This window comes from Oncorhynchus nerka, linkage group LG4 (assembly GCF_034236695.1).
Source record: "Oncorhynchus nerka isolate Pitt River linkage group LG4, Oner_Uvic_2.0, whole genome shotgun sequence".
Lineage (NCBI taxonomy): Eukaryota > Metazoa > Chordata > Actinopteri > Salmoniformes > Salmonidae > Oncorhynchus > Oncorhynchus nerka.
Genome location: NC_088399.1, coordinates 19,963,805 through 19,987,535, shown reverse-complemented (window position 1 = coordinate 19,987,535; position 23,731 = coordinate 19,963,805). Strand labels below are relative to the sequence as shown.

The following is a 23,731-nucleotide window of genomic DNA, read 5'->3' as shown; positions in this document are numbered from 1 at the left end:
CTGAAACTGCACTTGAAGAAACTTTAAAAGATCTTTCAATTTTCAAAATTGACTGACCTTCATTTCTTAAAGTTAAAAAAATATATATAAAAAAATGATGGACTGTTGTTTCTCTTTGCTTATTTGAGCTGTTCTTTCCATAATATGAACTTGCTCTTTTACCAAATGGGCTATCTTCTGTATACCACCTTGTCACAACACAACTGATGTTCTCAAACATTTTCGAGTAGGCCTCCGTTTGGTTGTCCATATGTATATATATTGTCTATATGTCTATATATTCGACTGTGTGCAAATGGTTAATTTTGGGAGTAAAATATGCTCATTTAAATGCAGAGATGTATTGTGGTGACACGAACAAATTGGATAGATCTTGAAGCAGAAAATCTAAGAGACCATGGACACAGGGTTCGCCAAGCACCAAATCCAAGCACTCATTGTGCAGAGTTCAAACGCAGGATAGTGAAATTGATTGGTGCCACAAAACACCTGCGTGCTCACAGAAAATAACCAATTAGGATAAGTAATTTTGAACAAACTCACAAATCTTGTATTCTGGAATTGGATCCTATAAACTATTTGTGATGAAATGTCGCAAATAGGCCCATCAACACCACCCTCAAATCGGAGTGATGGTTTGCCAATTACCAGTTTAACGCTACTTATTATTCTACTCTTACCGTGTGTGGTTCTTCTGTTGTTGTTGAACTGTTTGTTTCTGGGTTACAAGTTACACATTTGTTCAAAGAAGAACAAAAAAAGACAACGAGAGGACTACGAGAGTATGTTACAGTCTACTCTGTCGATGCGCCAGAGAATGAGCAGAATATCCGAGACGCCATTGTTGCCAAATCAAGATGGGAAAGGGGCTTACATCTCGGTTGCAGAGACAATTCGGGCACAGCCCTCGAACTCTTCAAGAACTTCGTCAAAGGAGAGGGCAGCAGTAGACCAGAGAATCCGATTAATCCGGCCGGACGGGGCCACAGGCGGTGGTTTGGAGTCTCCGAGGACGCAGAGCACCATATTGGCCACCTCCAGGGTCGACCAGACGCGTAGGTCACGAATGTACAGCAGGAACAAAATTAACTGGCGCAGAAGCGCCCCTGTCCTACCGCAGTCAAGTGATTCAGAGGTAGAACGGCCTAACCTTGTACCACCCAACTCGCCTGCGCTAAATAATCCACACTCAACGGTTAGTTCGTGGTTTCTAGCCTAAAATTAGTTTGTAACCCTTGAAGTCTGTCTTGGATACATGTGATGAATGACTGTTTTTACGCACGCAGGTAACATCTGACCAGAGGCCCATGCGTCGGTGCAGCACCATGGAGCTATTGAACAACATAGAACACCAGTTTGATATGGTTGACTTCGAATGTGACTATACCAGTAACATACCTCCAGAGACGTCATGCTTTGTTGTATCTGACAACTATTCCACCATGGGCCCTGGATTGGACAGCGACTTTGGAGCAAGCGCCGGTGAGCTATCATTAGGCCTACTAGAACATAGCGGTTTTCCATTTACATGAAGTATGAATATCAAATGTTCTCCACCATTAGAAAGCGATGGCCTATCACAGCCTACCTACAGTGGTGTACAAATACTTTAAAGTGCTACTTACGTCGTTTTTGGGCTATTTGACATTTACTTCACTACATTTCTAAATAAGTGTACTTTTTACTCCATACATTTTCCCTGACACCCAAAAGTAGGCTACTCCTTACATTTTGAACGCTTAACACGACACGAAGATGGTACATTAAGTGCGTGAATTGGATCAAGAGAACATCCCTGCCTCTGACGGACTCGCTAAACACGTTTCGTTTGTAAATTATGTCTGAGTGTTGGTGTGCCCCTTGCTATCCCTGTAATAAGGGGGGGGGCATCCGTTTTGCATAATTTTTAAGCATTTTAAATTATTTATACTTTTACTTTTGACGCTTAAGTATATTTAAAACCAAATACTTTTACTCAAGTAGTTTACTTGGTGTCTTTTACTAGTCATTTTCTATTAAGGTATCATTACTTTTACTCATGTATGACAATTGGATACTTTTTCCATCACTGCCAAGCTAATTATGCAAACGCTTCTCCAGGTGTCTCGCTCCGGATTTTATCCGCAGACAGCGACGGTCTCAACAACGGTGTGTGGGACTCCGGAATGGAATGGGACTATTACGACCCGTGCTATGTGAGGGAGAAAAACATACCCAAACAGAAACATCACATGCCTGCATTGCATACCAAGCATTATTGGGTATGATGCCAGAGAACATGAAATATTTTAATATTTATTATTAGGCTACATATTTTTCATTCTAAAAAGCGCACTAACACAGATTATCACTTTTTCCATTTAGCCAAAAGTAACTGCCCCCCGCCCCCACACACACCAGTTTTGTAAAGAACTGCACTCACTTTTGTAAATCACACATTTATTCTCATTAAACTATGTATATTCATTGTCCAAGACACTTCTACTATTCACATTGTTTGTTACACTTGAATAAGCACATTTATTATATGCACTAAAATTGCTTGAACATTTGATTTCATCCACTACTAAAGTTGTCAATAAAGATTGTATTGCTTGCAATACATATTTCCCAAAAATAATTGATTGGTTTCATGGTTGAAGTTTATTCCCTTTTCAAAGATCTGTACAAATTGCAAACTGACACCCACTATTCACCAGTTAATTTATTGTTTTAATTTCATACAATTCAATTTAAATGTTTTAAACCCTATATATTCTTACATTACAAGTCATAAGCAATTCCCCTCCCTTTCCTCTATAACAGGCTAGTTTTATATCCTTCATTAGTTGCACATATGAAGTCAGAAGTACTCACACAGGCTTCTGCCCCCCCTCCTTAAATCCATACAAGGTTTGAAAAAGTCCTGCAGTGCCAGAACACAGACAAGCTGCAACATGCTGTCTAACTATTAAAGGGGGATGAAAGGTTTGTAAATAATGGCATTTTTTTGTGTATATTGTGCGGCATTGTACAGATTTGCCAGAATGTATATGAGGAAACTTTGGTCCACAGAGTGGTTGTGTTTTGGTCCACTGTGGGTCATGGTGTGGTTTAACCATAGAGGTCATCGTCGTTGTCCTCGTTGAAGACTGTGCCACCGCTGCCACCAGCAGAGCCCTGGCTGGGCCCGGCCCCTGGCGCAGAGTTAGTGGGGAACCTGAGACGAGGACAGGAATTGTTTTGCTCATTTCAGTAAATATCAGGGGGAGCCATCTTGGCATTGTCAGTACATTCCTTATGTAAAACACATGGCTTGTTAGCTGTACATGGAATAGATGTATTTTGTAAGAAAAGTTTAATGAAAATCTCCAGTGGTGGTGTATCTAGGATATATGGGAGCGGAGATAGGTAACAGTATTATTCAACACCATCATCCGCTATGTATTATGTGCGTTTTGCTTACCGGAAACTTCCGAAGCCTCTGCTCTGCTGTAACGTCTGGGCGAACATCTCGTATTTGCGGATGTCGTTGTCGCTGACGGAGCGGCGGGCGAAACGCATGGCCTCCTCAAAGTGGTCCTTACGGATCTCTGGGACAGGGTCGTCCTCCTCCACCTCCTGTGGGGGTGGGGTGGGGGTGGGGGGCAAGAGGGATAGAAAGAGGTGAAGGGGGGTTTAAGAACTTATCTATAAAATACAATCACGCCTTCTCTTCCTCCGGTATGTGTGTAAATCAGTTTAAGGTTAAATGCATCATCCCTTCTCCCTTGTAAAATAAATACTTTCTGTGTATATATAATGAATAGAAATCAAAGAAATGTCCCAGTTGATTTACTCAGTCATTTAATATTGAATACAGAAATGTTGTTTTGTGTCTTCCTGAAATTAAATCTGCTGGTGATTTGCCCAGATCCTACATTATCCAGGCTTCACATGCACAAAGTTAGCTATAGTCTAGACTGCGTCATTGAACAAATACAGATTCATTAGTGACTAAACTCACCATGGCTGAGGGGTTGGTCTGCCTCTCCCTTTCCCTCCTGATCTCGTTCTCGATGGACTCCCTGATGGCCATCTTACAGGCCCTCTGGCAGATCTCTGTCAGGTCAGCTCCAGAGAAACCATTGGTCATCTTGGCCAAGAAATCCAGGTCCACATCCTTTAATCATACAGGGGTAGAGGGAGTACTTCCAGACAAAGATCAAACAGTAAATGGGATTATAAAATACATTTGTTTCACACACACAGCAATTTCCATATGAACAACTTTTCCCAAAAATCAATTTTCTACCCATTACATGTAGGCCAGCCTGGAATGAAGACATTTAATGAGCCCCAACCCCTCAAATCAGAACATGCTGACCGAGGTGGGAAAAACAGTTCAGTCAGCACAATGTCAGCGCATGGTCAGATACACATATAAATAGATAGAGGCTTGCCTTGGCGATGGGTGACTTCCTGAGGTTGGCTCCGAGGATGTTGATGCGGGACTTCTCATCTGGCAGGGGGATGTAGATGAGCTGGTCCAGTCTGCCGGGCCTCAGGATGGCCGGGTCGATGATATCAGGCCTAGTACGGCACACAGTTTAGTCATTTAGCTTAACCTACATTTCTATCTCATTTTACAGTACCTTATTGTCCACCTAAGAACAAAGTGCAATCAACTGAGGTCGGGAAGACTACCACATATCATCATTGCAAGTAAAACCATAAAATATTGCGTAGAGCAGCAAGCCTAGTGCTAGAAATGTTTTTTAAACTCAAATTAACAGTGAAGCAGAGTGTTCTTCTTTGGGGTGATGATGGCCAACCTGTTGGTGGCGCCGATGATGAAGACGTTCTTCTTGCTGGACATGCCGTCCATCTCCGTCAGGATCTGGTTGATGACACGGTCGGCTGCTCCGCCACCATCACCCGCGTTGCCGCCACGCGCCTTGGCGATGGAGTCCAGCTCGTCAAAGAAGAGCACGCAGGGGGCGGCCTGGCGAGCCTGGAAGATCGAGGGTTTAGGAGGGTACGATATAGGTTCATTGGGGCACACAACAGAAAACGTTTTGCAATGGAAAAGGAGAATAAGTGTCTCACATTTATTAACCATCTTTTGTGCATGTGTAACACACAAATTAGATGTCATACAATTGATTTTTTTTTTAAATACAACTACAACATAAAATACAGGTAAATATGAGGTTAGAGGGATCTCGATAAATCGGTTTAGCCTTACCTTGTCGAAGATCTCTCGGACATTGGCCTCAGACTCGCCGAACCACATGGTGAGCAACTCGGGCCCTTTGATGGAGATGAAGTTGGCCTGGCACTCGTTGGCGATGGCCTTGGCCAGCAGGGTCTTACCGCAACCTGGGGGTCCGTAGAACAGCACGCCCTTGGATGGGGTCATGCCGAACTTCAAGAACTTGTCTGGGTGCTCCACTGGGTACTGAAGAGAAGAAGATCGTGAAGGTTAGACAAACCATTAATTAAGCTTTTCACGTGAGTTCCAAATATCTCTATCAGTCTCCCCGGCAGGAGTTGTTTTATGCACGTGATGTCAGAATGCACTCACTGTTCCAAAATGGGATTGTTTGGTAACAGGACAGTTAACACACGCTGCCTGCTAATTATCTGTAGGCTATTTATCCACTTGAGAATTAAAAATTATTTCTAACAAGTAATATTTTTTTAACCACAGTTTGAATTGAGGTCTGTTCCACCTCCTCATTAATTCACATAGAAGTAACACATTTCAGTGTTGAGGACAATTTATGTCTGAGGCTTTACTGACCAAGACAAACTTCTCTCTTCGAGGAGAGCCCAAGCGCTTCAAGTGCAGACTTGCACAAATTGGGAAATTCTGTTAGGTGCTTGCATTGCCTTGCTTGTTGTTTTCCTTACAAATAATAACTTTAGACATGTGTGCGTTCCTATCAAAGTTAGTGCCTTATATCCTGTATATCGTGTTGTCGTTTCTACTGTAGCATACAGTAGGTATGTATGGAGCATAATGTATTTACAGTTTTATTCACATTTTCAAGTACTGGTGATAAATAATGCATTCTGATTATTGCATAGATTGCAATGGATACCTATGATGTGTGTAAAATACTTTTTGAATGTTCTACTGATTATAATGAGCTAATGCTAAGCTATTTGCCAGCTATGTGTGGAGCCATGTTTGTTAACATCATACAATGCATTCTGGGTGTCAAGTAAATGTCTGTCAGACAAAAGATGTTATGAAGTGAAGGGTAAACTTCCAGAAGTGAATGAAGGGAAGTGAATTATCGTAGACGACACACCCTCTTCAAGATGCATACTTGCAAACAGACCAAACTCCTCGTATCTTTGGTTGACGAGAAAAAACAAACATGGCGGCGCACAAACTACCCATGGTCTGATTACTTACGATTTCTAGAAAGTGATTTACTCAAGTTATTTAGATCAATCGTGAACTGACCCGTGATGTGATGAATTATGAATAGTAATTGCTATTAGCTAATTCATATTGTGGTTTCCTCAGTCTTTCCTCAGTTAGCACTAGGACTAATGTAGGCTACATTTTCCAGTTTGGATTATTGTGTATGCTATTGCTACTTCTGTGAATGTCTGAAAATTACAATAAAGTGGTCACGTTCAGGACATCACTTTTTAAGGACTCTTTGTGAGAAATGTTTCTGTGAGGGAAAAAAAGTGTGGCTAGCTCAAATGTTGACTGTTGCGTCATCAAAACTGGAAGTTCTAAATAAGCGTTCTAATCACAGGTTTGAACGTACGCTGCAGGGGACCACTGTAGAATGAATACACCTGTAAAGGGATTCATCATTCAGACTCCTCACTCTTTCAATGAGTGATACAAAATCAACAAATGACATTAGATTTTGTGGTATATAAATTTGCATCTCATCAGTATCATACCCCACGACTAGAACATGGCCTACCTGTACAAGCTCCTGGAGTTCCCTCTTGACATCCTCCAGACCACCGATGTCCTCCCAGCTGATGTTGGGCACCTCCACCACAGTCTCTCTCAGGGCAGATGGGTTGCTCTGGCTCAGAGCCCACTGAAACCCAACCCACATACAACTGGTTAGTGCAGCTGGCTTAACGATTCTGTGCTACGACTGGTTCTAATGCTCAATAGTTACGGCTGTCCTCAGACCATTAGCAAAAAGACAAATACTGGATGCTGCAGATTTGCATAGTGATGAAAAACCGAAGGGTAAATAAAGTTCTCAGTGCAGTAGAAGCTACTTTGAGTGCTGTGTGTGTTGGAGAAAATAATCCAGCTCATTACTCTGAAGTCGTCCATGGTGACGGCAAGGGAGTTCATGACCTCTGCGTCGATGGTCTCGTCCTCAAGGTCGATGAGATCCATCTTCTTCCTGATGGCCTGCAGGGCGGCTTCAGAGCACAGAGCAGCCAGGTCAGCACCCACGTGGCCGTGAGTCTGATTGGCAACCTGGAGGACACAGACAGACATGGTCACACATACAGTATCAACATGGCGGGGACTTCACTTAAACTCACTCAACTTTTCATTCTACCTTACATACACAAAATGTTTAATTGACAACTGATATAATAGAAATTAATGTGATTTATATGTTTAAGGTAATGTTAAGATAATGACTAAATCATTTATATGTTTAAGGTAATGTTAAGATAATGACTAAAAGTATTCTACCCAGTCACTGTATAATGGAGTAAAATGTATTTGAATCATAAGACTATATCTATTTAATGTGTGTGTGTATAGGACAAGTTAAGACATTACCATTTAGAAGTATAGGCGAGACAGTGTGTGCCTAAGAAAATACCGAGAACAATTCAGCTGTGTTTGACCCGACCTGGCTAGAACTCTGAGAAACTTATGATAGGACAGGGAGTCCTTCTCAAGGTTCCTCTAATCTCGGGGGAATAGAACTGTCGGCTGGGTAGTGATAAACAGTGGTGAGAGAAGGATACAACTCACCTACTGTTCATGTGTATGTATGTGCGTAGGATATCTACTGTTTGTGTGGAAGTATGTGCGTAAGTTATAAAAATGGATGTCTTTGTGTATAATGGACTTCAGAGCGCTCTCGTGAGTAAACATTCTGACTATTACAAGCTGGGACTCTGTTTCATTCATCCAGAATCTTACAAACTCTGGGTTGCAGACTGAGTAGTTTAATTGAAGTTCAGTTTAAGAACATTGAGAACAAAATTCTCGTAACAACAACCTCACTCTGTAAATTACAGTAGTGTTATATACACACACACACCTGCTCGAGGTCGACATCGTCGGACAGTTTCATGTTCTTGGTATGGATCTGGAGGATCTCCAGTCTGCCTGTTGCGTCAGGAATGCCAATGTCCACCTCCCTGTCAAAACGCCCTGAGAAGAAACATCACACAGTTAAGGTCAGCCTCACTAACCAGCATATAAATAGATTAAATTTCAATTTATTTCTATGTTACCACCAAGCCTGCTGATTCACAACCAGTAATGACAAAGAATTTAAAAAAGGATGAAGATATTAGTCAAATGCATGAGACCTCTGGCAAAACTAAGAACTTGATTTAAGAAGCGAACCTGTTACATTCTAGGTCTACAAGTGCACTGAGGGATCTTACCAAATCGCCTCAGGGCGGCGTCAATGCTGTTGGGTCTGTTGGTGGCTGCCATGACGATGACGTGAGCACGCTGCTTAAGGCCGTCCATGAGTGTGAGGAGCTGAGACACGATACGCCTCTCCACCTCACCGTGTGTCTACACAGGACAATATAGAGGGTTAATTACTTTTTCTGTTGACCCCAAGGAGGTCAAGTTTATGGTAGAGGGTATAAGAGTTTCATTTTATAGAGAATTTACTGTAGTGTCATTCAACCCTGGTCCTAGAGACCCATGTTTTAAGTTGTATTAGTTGCATGTACAGGACACACATGATGTATACCGTCCAACAAAATGCTTACTTGCAGGTAGGGCTGGGAATTGATAGGGACCTTATGATACAATATCACAATACTTAGGTGCCGATACAATATGTACTGCGATTCCCACGATTCTATTTGTATTACAATTCGATGTTAAAAAACAACCAATGCATTCAGAAAGTATTCAGACCCCTTCGTTACGTTACAGCCATATTCCAAAATAGATTAAACAGTTTTCCCCTCAATCGACACACAATACCCCATAATGACAAAGCAAAAACGGGTTAATTTAAATTTTTTCCTAAAAAAATGAAGTAAACTGATCACATTTACCTAAGTATTAAAACCTAAAGTCTTCTTGGGTATGACGCTACAAGCTTGGCACACCTGTATTTGGGGGAGTTTCTCCCATTCTTCTCTGCAGATCCTCTCAAGCTCTGTCAGACTGGCTGGGGAGTGTCGCAGCACAGCTATTTTCAGGTCTCTTCAGAGATGTTCAAGTCCAGGCTTTGGCTGGGCCACTCAAGGACATTCAGACTCCTGCGTTGCACCCTGGAGCAGGTTTTCATCAAGGATCTCTGTACTTTGCTCCGTTCATCTTTGCCTCGATCTTGACTAGTTTCCCAATCCCTGTCGCTGAAAAACATCCTCACAACATGATGCTGCCACCACCATGCTTCACCGTAGGGATGATGCCAGGTTTCCTCTAGACGTGACGTTTGGCATTCAGGCCAAATAGTTCAATCTTGGTTTCATCAGACGAGAGAATCTTGTTTCTCATGGTCAGAGTCCTTTAGGTGCTTTTTGGAAAACTCCAAGTGGGCTCTCATGTGCCTTTTACTGAGGAGTGTCTTCCCGTCTGGCCACTCTACCATAAAGGCCTGATGGTTGTCTTTCTGGAAGGTTCTCCCATCCCCATAGAGGAACTCTGGAGCTCTGTCAGAGTGCCCATCGTGTTCCTGACCAAGGCCCATCTCCCCAATTGCTAAGTTTTGCCAGGCGGCCAGCTCTTGGAAGTCTTGGTGGTTCCAAACTTCTTCCATGTAGACATTTTTTTGCTACCCTTCCCCAGATCTGTACCTTGACACAATCCTGTCTCGGAGCGATACGGACAACTCTTTCGATCCCATGGCTTGGTTTTTGCTCTGACATACACTGTCAACTGTGGGACCTTATTTAGACAAGTGTGTGCCGTTCCAAATCATGTCCAATCAATTGAATTTACCACAGGTGGACTCCAATCCAGTTGTAGAAACATCAAGGATGACCAATGGAAAAGGGTCCACAGACGATGCAATCTCAACCACACTGCACACTGCCCTAACCCATCTGGACAAGAGGAATACCTATGTGAGAATGCTGTTCATCGACTACAGCTCAGCATTTAACACCATAGTACCCTCCAAACTCGTCATCAAGCTCGAGACCCTGGGTCTCGACCCCGCCCTGTGCAATTAGGTACTGGACTTCCTGACGGGCCGCCCCCAGGTGGTGAGGGTAGGTAACAACATCTCCACCCCGCTGATCCTCAACACTGGGGCCCCACAAGGGTGTGTTCTGAGCCCTCTCCTGTACTCCCTGTTCACCCACGACTGCGTGGCCACGCACGCCTCCAACTCAATCATCAAGTTTGCGGACGACACAAGTGGTAGGCTTGATTACCAACAACGACGAGACGGCCTACAGGGAGGAGGTGAGGGCCCTCGGAGTGTGGTGTCAGGAAAATAACCTCACACTCAACGTCAACAAAACTAAGGAGATGATTGTGGACTTCAGGAAACAGCAGAGGGAACACCCCCCTATCCACATCGATGGGAACAGTAGTGGAGAGGGTAGTAAGTTTTAAGTTCCTCGGCGTACACATCAGAGACAAACTGAATTGGTCCACCAACACAGACAGCATCGTGAAGCTCAGGAGGCTGAAGAAATTCGGCTTGTCACCAAAAGCACTCACAAACTTCTACAGATGCACAATCGAGAGCATCCTGTCGGGCTGTATCACTGCCTGGTACGGCAACTGCTCCGCCCACAACCGTAAGGCTCTCCAGAGGGTAGTGAGGTCTGCACAACGCATCACCGGGGGCAAACTACCTGCCCTCCAGGACACCTACACCACCCGATGTCACAGGAAGGCCATAAAGATCATCAAGGACAACAACCACCCGAGCCACTGCCTGTTCACCCCGCTATCATCCAGAAGGCGAGGTCAGTACAGGTGCATCAAAGCTGGGACCGAGAGACTGAAAAACAGCTTCTATCTCAAGGCCATCAGACTGTTAAACAGCCACCACTAACATTGAGTGGCTGCTGCCAACACACTGACTCAACTCCAGCCACTTTAATAATGGGAATTGATGTAAAATATATCACTAGCCACTTTAAACAATGCTACTTAATATAATGTTTACATACCCTACATTATTTATCTCATATGTATACGTTTATACTGTACTCTATATCATCTACTGCATCTTTATGTAATACATGTATCACTAGCCACTTGAAACTATGCCACTTTGTTTACATACTCATCTCATATGTATATACTGTACTCGATACCATCTACTGCATCTTGCCTATGCCGCTCTGTACCATCACTCATTCATATATCTTTATGTACATATTCTTTATCCCTTTACACTTGTGTGTATAAGGTAGTAGTTTTGGAATTGTTAGCTAGATTACTCGTTGGTTATTACTGCATTGTCGGAACTAGAAGCACAAGCATTTCGCTACACTCGCATTAACATCTGCTAACCATGTGTATGTGACAAATACAATTTGATTTGATTTGAGGATGCACCGGAGTTCAATTTCGAGTCTCGTAACAAAGAGTCTCAATATTAGAATGTGTTGTCACTTTAAGCATCGTACGTTTAATATTTTTTTGTGGTCCACCAGTTATTTTTCCTATTGCCTTTTCCGGTTTTTTTCCCACTTAAATTTTATATCCTGAGATCTTAGAATATTCGGAGAATATTTTTAACAAGGAGGCATTGAGTTTAATATTATTCAGGTCTAACAGGAGATTGTCGTCAAATAAGTTTAGTTTATACTCATGTTTACTAATACCTGTTATGTTTAGGTCCTGTTTATTTTTGCAAGCGGTTCCATTGCCAGTCCAAAACAGGAGGGTGGAGACAGTACTGTCTCGTACCCCTTTCTACAGCAATTTCATCAGATAATGTATCATTTGTATATACTTTTGCGAAATGTACTATCAGCTGGAAAGTTGAATGCTTCAAAAAGTTAATAGAAAAGGCCATTCAAGACAGTCGAAAGCCTTTTCGGCATCAATAGTCATTATTGATGAATCGCTATCTTGTTTCTTAGCACATTGTATTATACTAAAACATGTTTTTGTAAGTGTCTATTTTTAACAAACCCTGTTTGTGTGTCAAGTCTGGTAATACTTCTGCCATACCATTATTTAAGAATTTTGTTATTTTACAGACTCAAGATTTTCCTGGTTTTAATATAACTGAAATAACAGTTTGATACATGGAACTCAGAAGCACTGAATTTAGTGATGCGTGTTGTCATTTGAATAAATAGGGGTGCTACTTTGTCCCAGAATATCAAATCAAATGTTATAGGAAAGCCATCCATTCCTGGTGCTTTTCTCTGTGAATGTTTTAATTGTCTAATATATTTATTGCTGGGTGATTTCCATTTTTAGTCATTTTTTCTGCTGATAGTTGTGTGAAGGTTGTTGAGTCTACGGTGGCTATAGGATCAGTCCAAAGGTTATTTTAATAAAGCTTTTAAAATTATTAATAGCATTGTTTCTGATTTTAAAGCGTTTGTATCCTTATCCTTTTTTAAACTAACTGGTTTTGCGTATTCATTTTGTGAGGGCTACGAGGTGTTTACCAGGTTTGTTTCCCATTAAATAGTATGCTTTGAGTTTAACCTGCTGTATTTGGCTCTCTTCAAGGAGTAAATTCCTGCTTAAAATTCAGAAATTGTATTTCCTTCTTTACCTTGTAAAAAAAAAAAAAAAAAAAAAATAATTATGGGCTTTTTCAAAGATTTATTTCTTTAAATTTACATTTCTAACTCAAGATTTTACTTTTGCAGAGTATGAGATTAAAAATTGATAATGTACGCCTTAAAATCATCCCAAATGATGTTGGGGGTCTGCTTTTCTTTGTCCACATTTGTAAAAGTCTTCATTTTTTGTTCACATATATAATAAAATGTAGGGTCTTGAAGATGCGCTGTTCATTCTCCATATTCTGTCACTGTGTATTTTCTGTTGGTGTAAAAGCATGATACAGGAGAATGATCCGATATCGCTATATTATCGATTTTAGCTCCCAGTATAATGTTGAGTGCATTTCTTGAAAAAGCTATTCGAGCATTTGTTTTGTTTTTTGTCTTTTGTAGTTGGGAATAATAATCTCCAGGTGTCCTGTAGAGATTGTTTTTCAGCCTCTTTGGAGGTTCCTTGAATCCCTTTCCCCCCCATGTCTGTCTCACTAGCTGAATGCATGATTTAGGTTACCTGCTAAAATAGTTCCTGTGAGTTTAAGTATTACTGAACAAAAAATAAACACAACATGCAATAATTTCAAAGATTTTACTGAGTTACAGTTCGTGTAAAGGAAATCAGTCAATTGAAATTCATTGGGCCCTAATCTATGGATTTCACATGACTGGTAATATAGACATGCATCTGTTGGTCACAGATACCTCAAAAAACAGGTAGGGGCGTGGATCAGAAAACCAGTCCGTTTCTGGTGTGAGCACCATTTGCTTCATGCAGCGTGACGCATCTCCTTCGCATAGAGTTGATCAGGCTTTTGAGTGTGACCTGTGGAATGTTGTCCCACTCCTCTTCAATGGCTGTGCGAAGTTGCTGGATATTGGCGGGAACTGGAACACACTGTCATGCACATCGATCCAGAGCATCCCACACATGCTTAATGGGTGACATGTCTGGTGAGTATGCAGGCCATGGAAGAACTGGGACAATTTCAGCTTCCAGGAATTGTGTACAGACAACAGTGGGCCTCAGAATCTCATCCTTGTATCTCTGGGCATTCAAATTACCATCGATAAAAGACAATTGTGTTCGTTGCTTGTAGCTTATGCCTGCCCATACCATAACACCACACGGTGCACTCTTCACAACATTGACATCAGCAAACCGCTTGCCCACACGACACCATACTGCGGTTGTGAAGCCGGTTGGACATACTGCCAAATTCTCTAAATTGATGTTTGGAGATGGCTTATGGTAAATAAATGAACATTAAATTCTCTGCCAACCGCTCTGGAGGTCATACCTGCAGTCAGCATGCCAATTGCACGCTCCCTCAAAACTTGAGATATCTGTGGCATTGTGTTGTGTGAGAACTTCACATTTTAGTGGGATTTTATTGTCCCCAGTACAAGGTGCACCTGTGTAAAAATCATGGTTTATCTTGGCAAAGAAGAAATGCTCACTAACATGGATGTAAACAAATTTGTAGACCAAATTTGAGAAGCTTTTTGTGCGTATGGAACATGAGACCAACACTTTACATGTTGCGTTGATGTTTTTGTTTATATGCACAGGCAAACATCCACCCACCCACAGAATAGTTATTGACATACATGCTACATTTCCTTTTTTGTATTTTCTTTTCAGTGTCCATGTAACCCATTGGCATCAGCTACTGCTATCGTTACTTCCTAGAGAACAGCAGTTACTTAAGCAAAGTATAATATGGTTTTGGGGGAGGGGGAAAGAATATTGTATGTGACGCCCAAGACCAGGTTATTGTATGTAGCCTAGTGTGCTTATCACTTTTTCCCGATCCTTCCTCTCCTCTGGGCAGGTGGCTCTCCTTCAACGGGAAAGGTTTCTTGTAGCTTGTTTAGGACTTCATCAGTGCTTGTGAATTCCATCCTTTGCGTTCTCTTCCATACCCGTAGCACTGCCGGGAAGCTAAATTGAGATTTGATTCCAATTTCTTCCAGTGATTGATGGGAATGTAATCCGTGCAGGTTTTTTCTCAGCCTAGCAGACAGGTCCTGGATGAATCGAATGGACTGGCCATGGATTTTGATCTCCTTTCACCCCTGTGCAGTCAGCATGTTGACTTTGGTCTGATAGTTCCACAGCTTGACGATTACCATGCGAGGGTATTTAGCGTTCTTCTGTTTCACGCCATCCTATGCTATCGTTCCAGATCTTCTGGTGATATATTCACGTCAAGTTCCTTTTATCAATTTAACCAGGTAGCTGGAAACGTCTCCCTTTTCCTCGTTTTCCGGCAGGACAATATTCTCCTGTTGTTTGGTCTCATTCTGATTTCTTGCTGATCCAATTAATCTAAAGTTTGCAACTTTGTTACCAGAAGGCTAATTTTGTGGTCTTGTTCATTCATGCACACGCCTTGTATGTGCATGTATGACACGATAGACTACTTTTTTTAACAACAGCTTGTAGCAGTTTGTTTGGGCATTTTGATGGGCATTGAGAGCATTTTAGCTATGTTTTCCTGGATATCCTTTAGCTGTTTATTACCATTGTTTGCATCTCCAAGTTGCTCCTTGTCTTTTCCTCTGGGGGAAGCCATGGCTTGTTTAATTACTGCCGTCACGTTCGCTTAACCAACTGATTGGGTCGCTGTTGTACATAACTGACCTCTCACTCTCTCCCAGTTGCTTGGGGATATATTGATCTATCGATTTTTAGAGGCTTGATTTAAAAACTTTGTTGTCTGGCTTCTACATATGACCAGTTTTATCGGTACAAAACGGAGCTACTCACACCCCATGCATCCTATCGGTACGCACATGCGACTCTCCACTACTACTTGCAGGTTCCTTCTCAACAATGCAACATTAAGAAATAATAAAAGATACGAATACGAACACAGTAAATGGCTCAGGAGAATAAACATTTTTAGCATAACTATCACAAACGTTCAACTGGGCGTGCAGGCTTTTGTTCTAGCCCTGTGCTACCACACCTGATTAAAAAAAAAAGTGTTTGAGCTGGGCTTGAAAAAAAGCCTGCACACCCTGTGAGCCTCCAGGGTTGTGTTCAGTAGGACACATTGTAGCAAAACTTGAGTTCAGGTAGTACCTTCCCATTTCACTCAGTTTCAAAACTTTCTCCCTAACGAACATAACTTGGGACAGGATTGAAGAACATTGGTCTATTGGATGAGAAGGAAACTGTATCAGAAGATGTGAACCCACCTTTTCTCTTTTTGGTGCAATGGCGTCCAGCTCATCAATGAAGATGATGGCAGGGGCATTCTTCTCAGCCTCCTCGAAGGCCTTCCTCAGGTTACTCTCAGACTCTCCGGCCAGTTTACTCATGATCTCAGGCCCTGAAACATTTAGCAGGCACAAGTTCAACTACTAGGAAACGTCCTGACAACAAACACACTGAATGTGTAATTCTGACCACCAATGAACAACAGATTTAGGGTCAATCAATTAAAAATTCAGTCAGTTGCATTGAAATTCGAACTAAAAACATTTAAGTATTTTTAATGGAATTTCAATCCACTTCATGCATTGACTGAATTGAAATGGAATTTAACGAAATGCTGATGAAAAATAACAAAAGCTTTTGTCCTTCAGTCTCTCACCATTGATAAGGAAAAAGAAGGCTCCAGTCTCATTCGCCACAGCACGGGCGATCAGAGTCTTTCCTGTTCCAGGGGGTCCATACAGCAGGATTCCCCTTGGAGGCTGAATGAAAATTAGAAGTGATAAAAAATGTTTTACATGAAAATGTAATTCAACAGCAATTCATTCACCTGCATAAACAAACCAAATCAAAATATATGGTTAAAACAAGAAACCAGTTTTAGGCATGTATCTAATAATTGTACACAAGGTTTGACGTGAAGGATGAGAGGTGTATTTATCTCACCTTGACGCCGATGGCCTTGAACAGTGCTGGGTGTCTCAGGGGCAGCTCCACCATCTCCTTAATCTGGGCCAGCTGCTTCCTCACACCACCAATGTCATCATAGCCAACCTCATTCAGAGACTCCTCTTCATCCTGAACACAGAAATAGATGTGGTTAATAAAGCATAAGAAACTAGGGCAAAAGGCTACAGATAGCATACAAATGTAAAAAAATTGTTTTCTACAATCCGAAAAATCAGGAATTCCTGAATAATCAAGAAAAATCCCATCTCTGAAAACTCCAGCTTTGATGTTAACTTGCTCTCATGCACAAGATCCAACTGAAGATGTAGTAATAGAGACTTGCTGCTCTATAGAAAACTGCAGCAGTGCTGATACTGAATATAGCCGTACCTCTCGTTTGATGGGCTCCCCCTCACAGTGGATGACTGTGTCTGGGGCCACAATGCAGTAGGGGTTGGGGTCCGTCTCCACTACCTTGAACTCCACAGCTCGCATGCCTCCCCTCACCAGGAAGATGTCCCCTACAAACAGAGATTAAGCATTGACCCACAAGCCTAATCCTCTGGCCTTGGTGTTTTTCATAATCATATTGTGAGACACACTGGCTGTGCCAGCAAACAAGGGTTGTTCGTACACACAAATCGAAAGAACACTCTGAATCTAAGTGAAACAGGGAGGGACCATCTGTACTTATCAAATTTTTAAAAAACTTGTTTTCCATTAAAAAATCATGCCTTAATGAACATGACCCTGAACATATTCTGGAGTACAGGGTCATGTTCAAGTGGAGGAAGTCCCTCCTCAGTTTCAAAACGTTTAATCCCATATGGTGCCTGCCTTAACACACCCCAGGTTGTCCTTTGGATCACAGTTTCCCAAACTCGGTCCTGGGCCCATCCTGGTTGTATGTTTTGGTTTTTGCCCTAGCACTACATAGCTGATTAAAATACCCAACTGATCATCAAGCTTTGATTATTTAAATTAGCTGTGTGGTGCTAGGACAAAAAACAAAACATGCAGGGGGGGCCACAGGACCGAGTTTGGATCACTGTTACCTTTCCTGATGGGCCTGTAGGCCTCCAGGAAGTAGGGCTTGAGGTAGACCTCAAACAGGTTCCCTGTGATCCCCTCCACAGTGTCATCAATGGGCAGAACGTGGATCCGCTTCCCGTACTTCACGTCTGGGCATGGCTGAATACTGTGGGACCACCAAAATAATGAATTATGTCAGGGCTTTACTGTACATTAAAGGAGGAGCAGAGGTTTGCTTTTACACATGATGCTGCATTGATGCCAAAGTTATCCAGTTCCATCTCACCTGATAACATCTCCCAGGCGGACTCTTAGGTTGTTGCGGACCACTCTGTTCATGCGGACCTTCTCGTCGGAGCAGGTGTCATCAGAGAGCACGATGCAGACAGTCTCCCGTCTCTTCTTTCCTTTCATCAGCACTGTGTCTCCCCTGAACAGCTGCAACTCGTCCATCTTGGCCTAGGGCGGGACGGAGAAATCAGTCAGACACTAAATCCTATTGATTTAACATAGAACCTCCCACAGTGAAGATGTAACAGTCTAACACAGCCCGCAAAACTGGAATGAGTGAGTTACTGGTGAAACAAATATGTATCACTCGGTGCGGACTGGGGGTTCACTAAAATGTCCCAGCCCCATTCATTCACCCCACCAATGCCTCACCTGAGACAGCGAGACCACACTGTTGTCCTCATTGAGAGATTCATCCACAACCAACCGGTTAGGCCTGGTCTTTTGCTTTAAAATCGCTGTGGATAGATCATCATTTTTCGATCTGAGGGAAAATCAAAGAGATGCTAAATATATCAGCTGGCAAGATGTAACATACTTGATCATTAAACCTGGGAGTACATACTGACAAGCTAGTTGACTGTAGGAAAGTTTTGCTAAGCGATAAAAGGGTTTCCTTTAACCCTTAGTGTGATGTAATGAGCTTATTATATCAAATCAACTGTAGTCTCTTTGGGTGAAAAGTAAAGTGTCCCTACTGACTAGAGATAGAAACTTAGAATAACTATTGGCCAGTTGCTTTCAGTTTCTAATTATACAGTAGTGAAACTAACTACTAGAATGGGCATTCTATTTTGATGGGTTTTGAAATGTAATCTGCCACACTGTTAGCTAGTTAGCAGAATTAACAGGAAAGTAGAGTATTATTATTTTATGAACAATAAAACAAATAGAAAAACAGAAATATACAAACGGTAAACAAACAGACAGAGGTGTTAAATGTCGAGATACATTTTCAATTTGTCAAAAAGTATTATGGTAGGTATTGCTTTTTTTTATTTTAAACTTACTGATCATTTCAAACTAATGTTTGAATTCTATCTTAAACAATGTGAAGACGGGTTTGTTCTCCGCCCACTTCATTTTATGGATAAAGAATCTTCCATGAAAAATAAACATTAACAATGAAAGTTCAAATCGGGGTCCATATAATTTTGGATCAAAATAAGTCTTTCAAATTTACATTAATAGTAGTTTATTTTAAAAGAAAATCTTCTAACTCACTACAATCTTCTGAAATAAGAACAGTCCCAAAATAAATGTCAAAAGTCTCTGGGACAACAAAAAAAATGCACATTTGTTATCAATAGCCATTTTTAATCTGTGTACAATAAAAGGTCTTAACGGGGTAGATTCTATGAATGAGTTGGTATGATACTTCTTTCACCTTATTAGATATACAATATTTCCCAGACAACAACAATACTTTGTTCCAGTTCACTTATCCTAGGGATACATTCCAGTATATTCCAGCAGAGGGAATAGTAACATCTTGATAGAGATTTCATTACACAGTGCCTTCGGAAAGTATTCAGACCCTTTGACATTTTGTTATGTTAAAAAAATATTTTCCCTCATCTACACACAATACCCCATAACGACAAAGTGAAAAAAGGTTTGGACATTTTTGGACATGTATTAACAATAAAACATACCTTATTTAATTAAGTATTCAAACCATTTGCTATGAGACTTGAAATTGAACTCAGGTACATCCTGTTTCCATTGATCATCCTTGAGATGTTCCTACAACTTGATTGGAGTCCACCTGTGGTCAATTCAATTGACTGGACATGATTTGGAAAGGCATACCTGTCTATATAAAAGGACCTACAGTTGACAATGCAGGTCAGGGCAAAAACCAAGCCGTGAGGTTGAAGGAATTGTCCGTAGCGCTCCGTGGCAGGATTGTGTCAAGGCACAGATCAGGGGAAGGGTACCAAACCATTTCTGCAGCATTGAAGGTCACCAAGAACACAGTGGCCTCCATCATTCTGAAATGGAAGAAGTTTGTAACCACCAAGACTCTTCCTAGAGCTGGCCACCAGGCCAAACTGAGCAATCGGGGGAGAAGGGCCTTGGTCAGGAACTCGATGGTCACTCTGACAGAGCTCCAGAGTTCCTCTGTGGGGATGGGAGAACCTTCCAGAAAGACAACCATCAGGCCTTTATGGTAGAGTGGGCAGATGGGAAGACACTCCTCAGTAAAAGGCACATGAGAGCCCGCTTGGAGTTTTCCAAAAAGCACCTAAAGGACTCTGACCATGAGAAACAAGATTCTCTCGTCTGATGAAACCAAGATTGAAATATTTGGCCTGAATGCTAAGCGTCACGTCTAGAGGAAACCTGGCACCATCCCTACAGTGAAGAATGGCTGTGGCAGCATCATCCTGTGGGGATGTTTTTCAGCGGCAGGGACTGGGAGACTAGGCAGGATCGAGGGAAAGATAAACAGAGCAAAGTACAGAGAGATCCTTGATGAATACTTGCACCAGAGCACTCAGGACCTCAGACTGGGGAGAAGGTTCACCTTCCAACATGACAACGACCCTAAGCACACAGCGTAGACAACTTAGGAGCGGCTTCGGGACAAGTCTCTGAATGTCCTTGAGTGGCCCAGTCAGAACCCGGACTTGAACCCGATCTAACATCTCTGGAGAGACCTGAAAATAGCTGTGCAGCGATGCTCCCCATCCAACCTGACAGCGCTTGAGTCATACCCAACAAGACTCGAGGCAGTAATCTCTGCCAAAGGTGCGTCAACAAAGTACTGAGTAAAGGGTCTGAATACTTATGTAAATGTTTTTTATTATCAAAAACCTGTTTTTGCTTTGTTATTATGGGGTATTGTGTGTAGATTGAGGGGGGAAAACAATTCAATCCATTTTAGAATAAGGCTGTAATGTAACAATGTTGAAAAGGTGAAGGTGGCTGAATACTTTCCGAATGCACTGTGTGTGTGTGTGTGTGTGTGTGTGTGTGTGTGTGTGTGTGTGTGCGCGTGTGGAAAATGTAAATTCCTTCTAGCTGAATTGAGGCTACAAAATCCTTAGTAGTTGCACTTTCAGTATTGTTATATTCTCCTGAAAGAAGAATAGCACCTTTTTAACTATTTGAAACTCCTCAGGAGTGAATGTAACAATGTGTGTGCTCATGAATTCTGGATAATCATATGGTTGTCCATCATTATTTGATAACTGTTTAACCCAGATAATGCGGTTGTCAAACTAGTTCTGGAAAAAGAAAGACTTGCTTTTGTATGTCTTTATTATCACAGCTTGTATATCTACTATGTGGGGAAAAGTTGTTTGTACATAAGGTTTCAAGTTAGAAGTACTTGTTTATGAAAGTTATCACGCTTAATAGGGATCTTAGCCACATCAAAGCTGCATTTGAGTAAGAACTCTAGACCACCAATCTGTTGGAATATTAAATTTGGGATTATATTCCAAATGTAATCCTTATTTCTTAAATTGTTTTGTGTGCATTTGATCTTAAAGATTATATTTGAGGTTTTAAAATCCTGAGCAGTCAACCCTCCCTCACTTTGGGTACTACATATTACAGCTTTTCTTAATAAGGTTAATTCCTCCATATGAAGTTGAAGAATTTAGGATCAACCATTTTAGTTACTGACAGACGAACATCCAAGGCAAGGGAGGTATAAACTAATCTGGACAGACCTTCAGATTTTGACGAAAGTAAACATCTAGATAAAGATCACTTAACCAGGAGTTAAAAATATTTTTCCAATTTTCTCTACAATAGGAGAGACATTTAAGTTGGCCCTTTCTGATCTTTGCAAACTTTAATACCAAGATATGTGATCACATCTTTTACATGGATATTACAGAGTTTAAGTCACATGTTTTCAACGCAAATAATTCACATTTCCTAATATTCAGAGATAAACCAGATACATGTGAGAAGGCATTAATACACTCAAACGCTGTCCTGACTTCATTATGATCTTATCTGACAAAAAAAGTGGTGTCCTGAAACAATTGTTAACATTTTCTCTTTATCTTGTATCTGAATACCCCTAAAACTATCCTTATTGATATTAAGTGCAATAACTTGTGAACAATACAAATAAGGAGAAATTTGGCATCCTTATTTAATTCTGCTTCTAATATCAAATCGCAGAGGTTCCATGGGATAATTTAAGAGCTGTTACTATTACTATAAAGTGTCACATTGAAAATATTGACCAAAACCCCCAAAAATAGTCTCAAAAATAGGTGTTCAACTGTATCAAAAGCCTTGTAAATTCTACAAATAAAATAAAGCCATCTTCCATAAGGTGCTCATTGTACTCTATCAAGTCCAAAACTAGTCGGATATTATTACATATGTCTGCCCTTCATAAAACCAGACTGGGTATCATCAATGATTTGATCAATACCCTTTTTAAGTCTTTCTGCAAAGATGGATGCATGGATGATTGGTCTCCAATTTTCTATAATCAAAGGATCTTTGTTTGGTTTGTGGATTACAGAAATTAGGCCTGGTCATAGAAATGGGCAGGACCCCTAAATCAATTGCCTCCTTAAAGACATTAAATATAAATGCATCAATATCCTACAGGAGAGGAGTAGTAGCTATTAGGTACCATATAACTAACTATATAAGATGTATATTTACTATTGAACGGAAAAAAAGGGAACATCACTGATGTTTACTGTACAAAATGCTAATGTTTTGCTAAACGTTTACATCATTCAGCTGTGCATCTAGCTAGCTAACAGTGTTGTGCAGGCCCCACATGACACAGCAAGAAAAACTGCGAGAGCTAGTGGACGGTCATTAGCACGAGTTTGCTCATTTAGGTAGCTAGTTGATTACCTAATTGTAGCAAATTCACTGTCAAATTAGCTAGATACATACACATCACTTATCAAATGTTGGCACATGACAAACACAAAATCATGTCGCTATCAGTTAGCTACGTAGCTAGCTAACGTTATCTACCTAAGCTGCTAGCTAACAGTTTGGTAGAAGGCTGGCTTTTATCTTTGACATGGCTAGCTAAGGTTAGCTTGCTAACCGGCACTGGTATAATCTTGCGGCCATTTAACTCTGTGGAACAATATTATTTGCATGTATTCTCTGTTCTCTTCTACTAGTTATATACCTAGCTACAGCCATAGAAAACACATACCGATATTAGCTCAAAGGTAGCTAGCTAGTTATTTGTACTAGAACCCGAAAGCTAGCTAACTTTAGCCAGCTAACAAAGCGAACATTATTGGTTACCGGATTCTATCTAGGTAAAGTTAAAACCAACATTAGTTAGCAACGCCAACTTACTCTCCTCCTGAAGCCATGGTGCTCCGCTTGGTATGTCCAACAAATAAAACCTGATTTCTTCCTCTTCTCGTGTTTCTCTTCAGTGAGTGCAACACCAACAGCTAAGCGCTAAGTGTGTTCGTAAATTCATCAGTTATTCTGCGCTCTGGCACACAGACGAGAGTGCTCTGAAATCGGAGTAGATTGTGAATTTACGAACGCACCCTCTGATCGGGGCTGCGGTTGACATTATGCCATAGGTGACATAGTTCCAAATTCAGATGAGACTTCAAAGTTATTGTTGATAATGCTTTGTGATTGTGAAGCATAACCTAGATA

General features: G+C 41.3%; 2 protein-coding genes across 2 annotated transcripts; one reads left to right on the top strand and one right to left on the bottom strand.

The window, feature by feature from the left end:
* Nucleotides 1-379: 379 nt before the first annotated feature.
* On the top strand, nt 380-2,891 carry hwa (huluwa). The gene is made up of 3 exons (XM_029649193.2): nt 380-1,195; nt 1,287-1,482; nt 2,101-2,891. The coding sequence occupies exons 1-3, from the start codon at nt 590-592 to the stop codon at nt 2,265-2,267; spliced, it is 969 nt and encodes a 322-aa protein (XP_029505053.1). The 5' UTR covers nt 380-589; the 3' UTR covers nt 2,268-2,891.
* On the bottom strand, nt 2,690-23,584 carry LOC115120267 (transitional endoplasmic reticulum ATPase-like). Its single transcript, XM_029649183.2, has 18 exons — nt 23,414-23,584; nt 18,476-18,587; nt 18,099-18,271; nt 17,836-17,978; nt 17,171-17,301; nt 16,778-16,909; nt 16,491-16,593; nt 16,093-16,226; nt 8,596-8,731; nt 8,244-8,356; nt 7,274-7,438; nt 6,918-7,040; nt 5,207-5,419; nt 4,794-4,972; nt 4,422-4,551; nt 3,986-4,141; nt 3,446-3,600; nt 2,690-3,199 (listed from the first exon to the last, which is right to left on the bottom strand). Exons 1-18 carry the CDS (start codon nt 23,428-23,430, stop codon nt 3,094-3,096), a joined length of 2,421 nt encoding a protein of 806 aa, XP_029505043.1. The 5' UTR covers nt 23,431-23,584; the 3' UTR covers nt 2,690-3,093.
* Nucleotides 23,585-23,731: the final 147 nt, after the last annotated feature.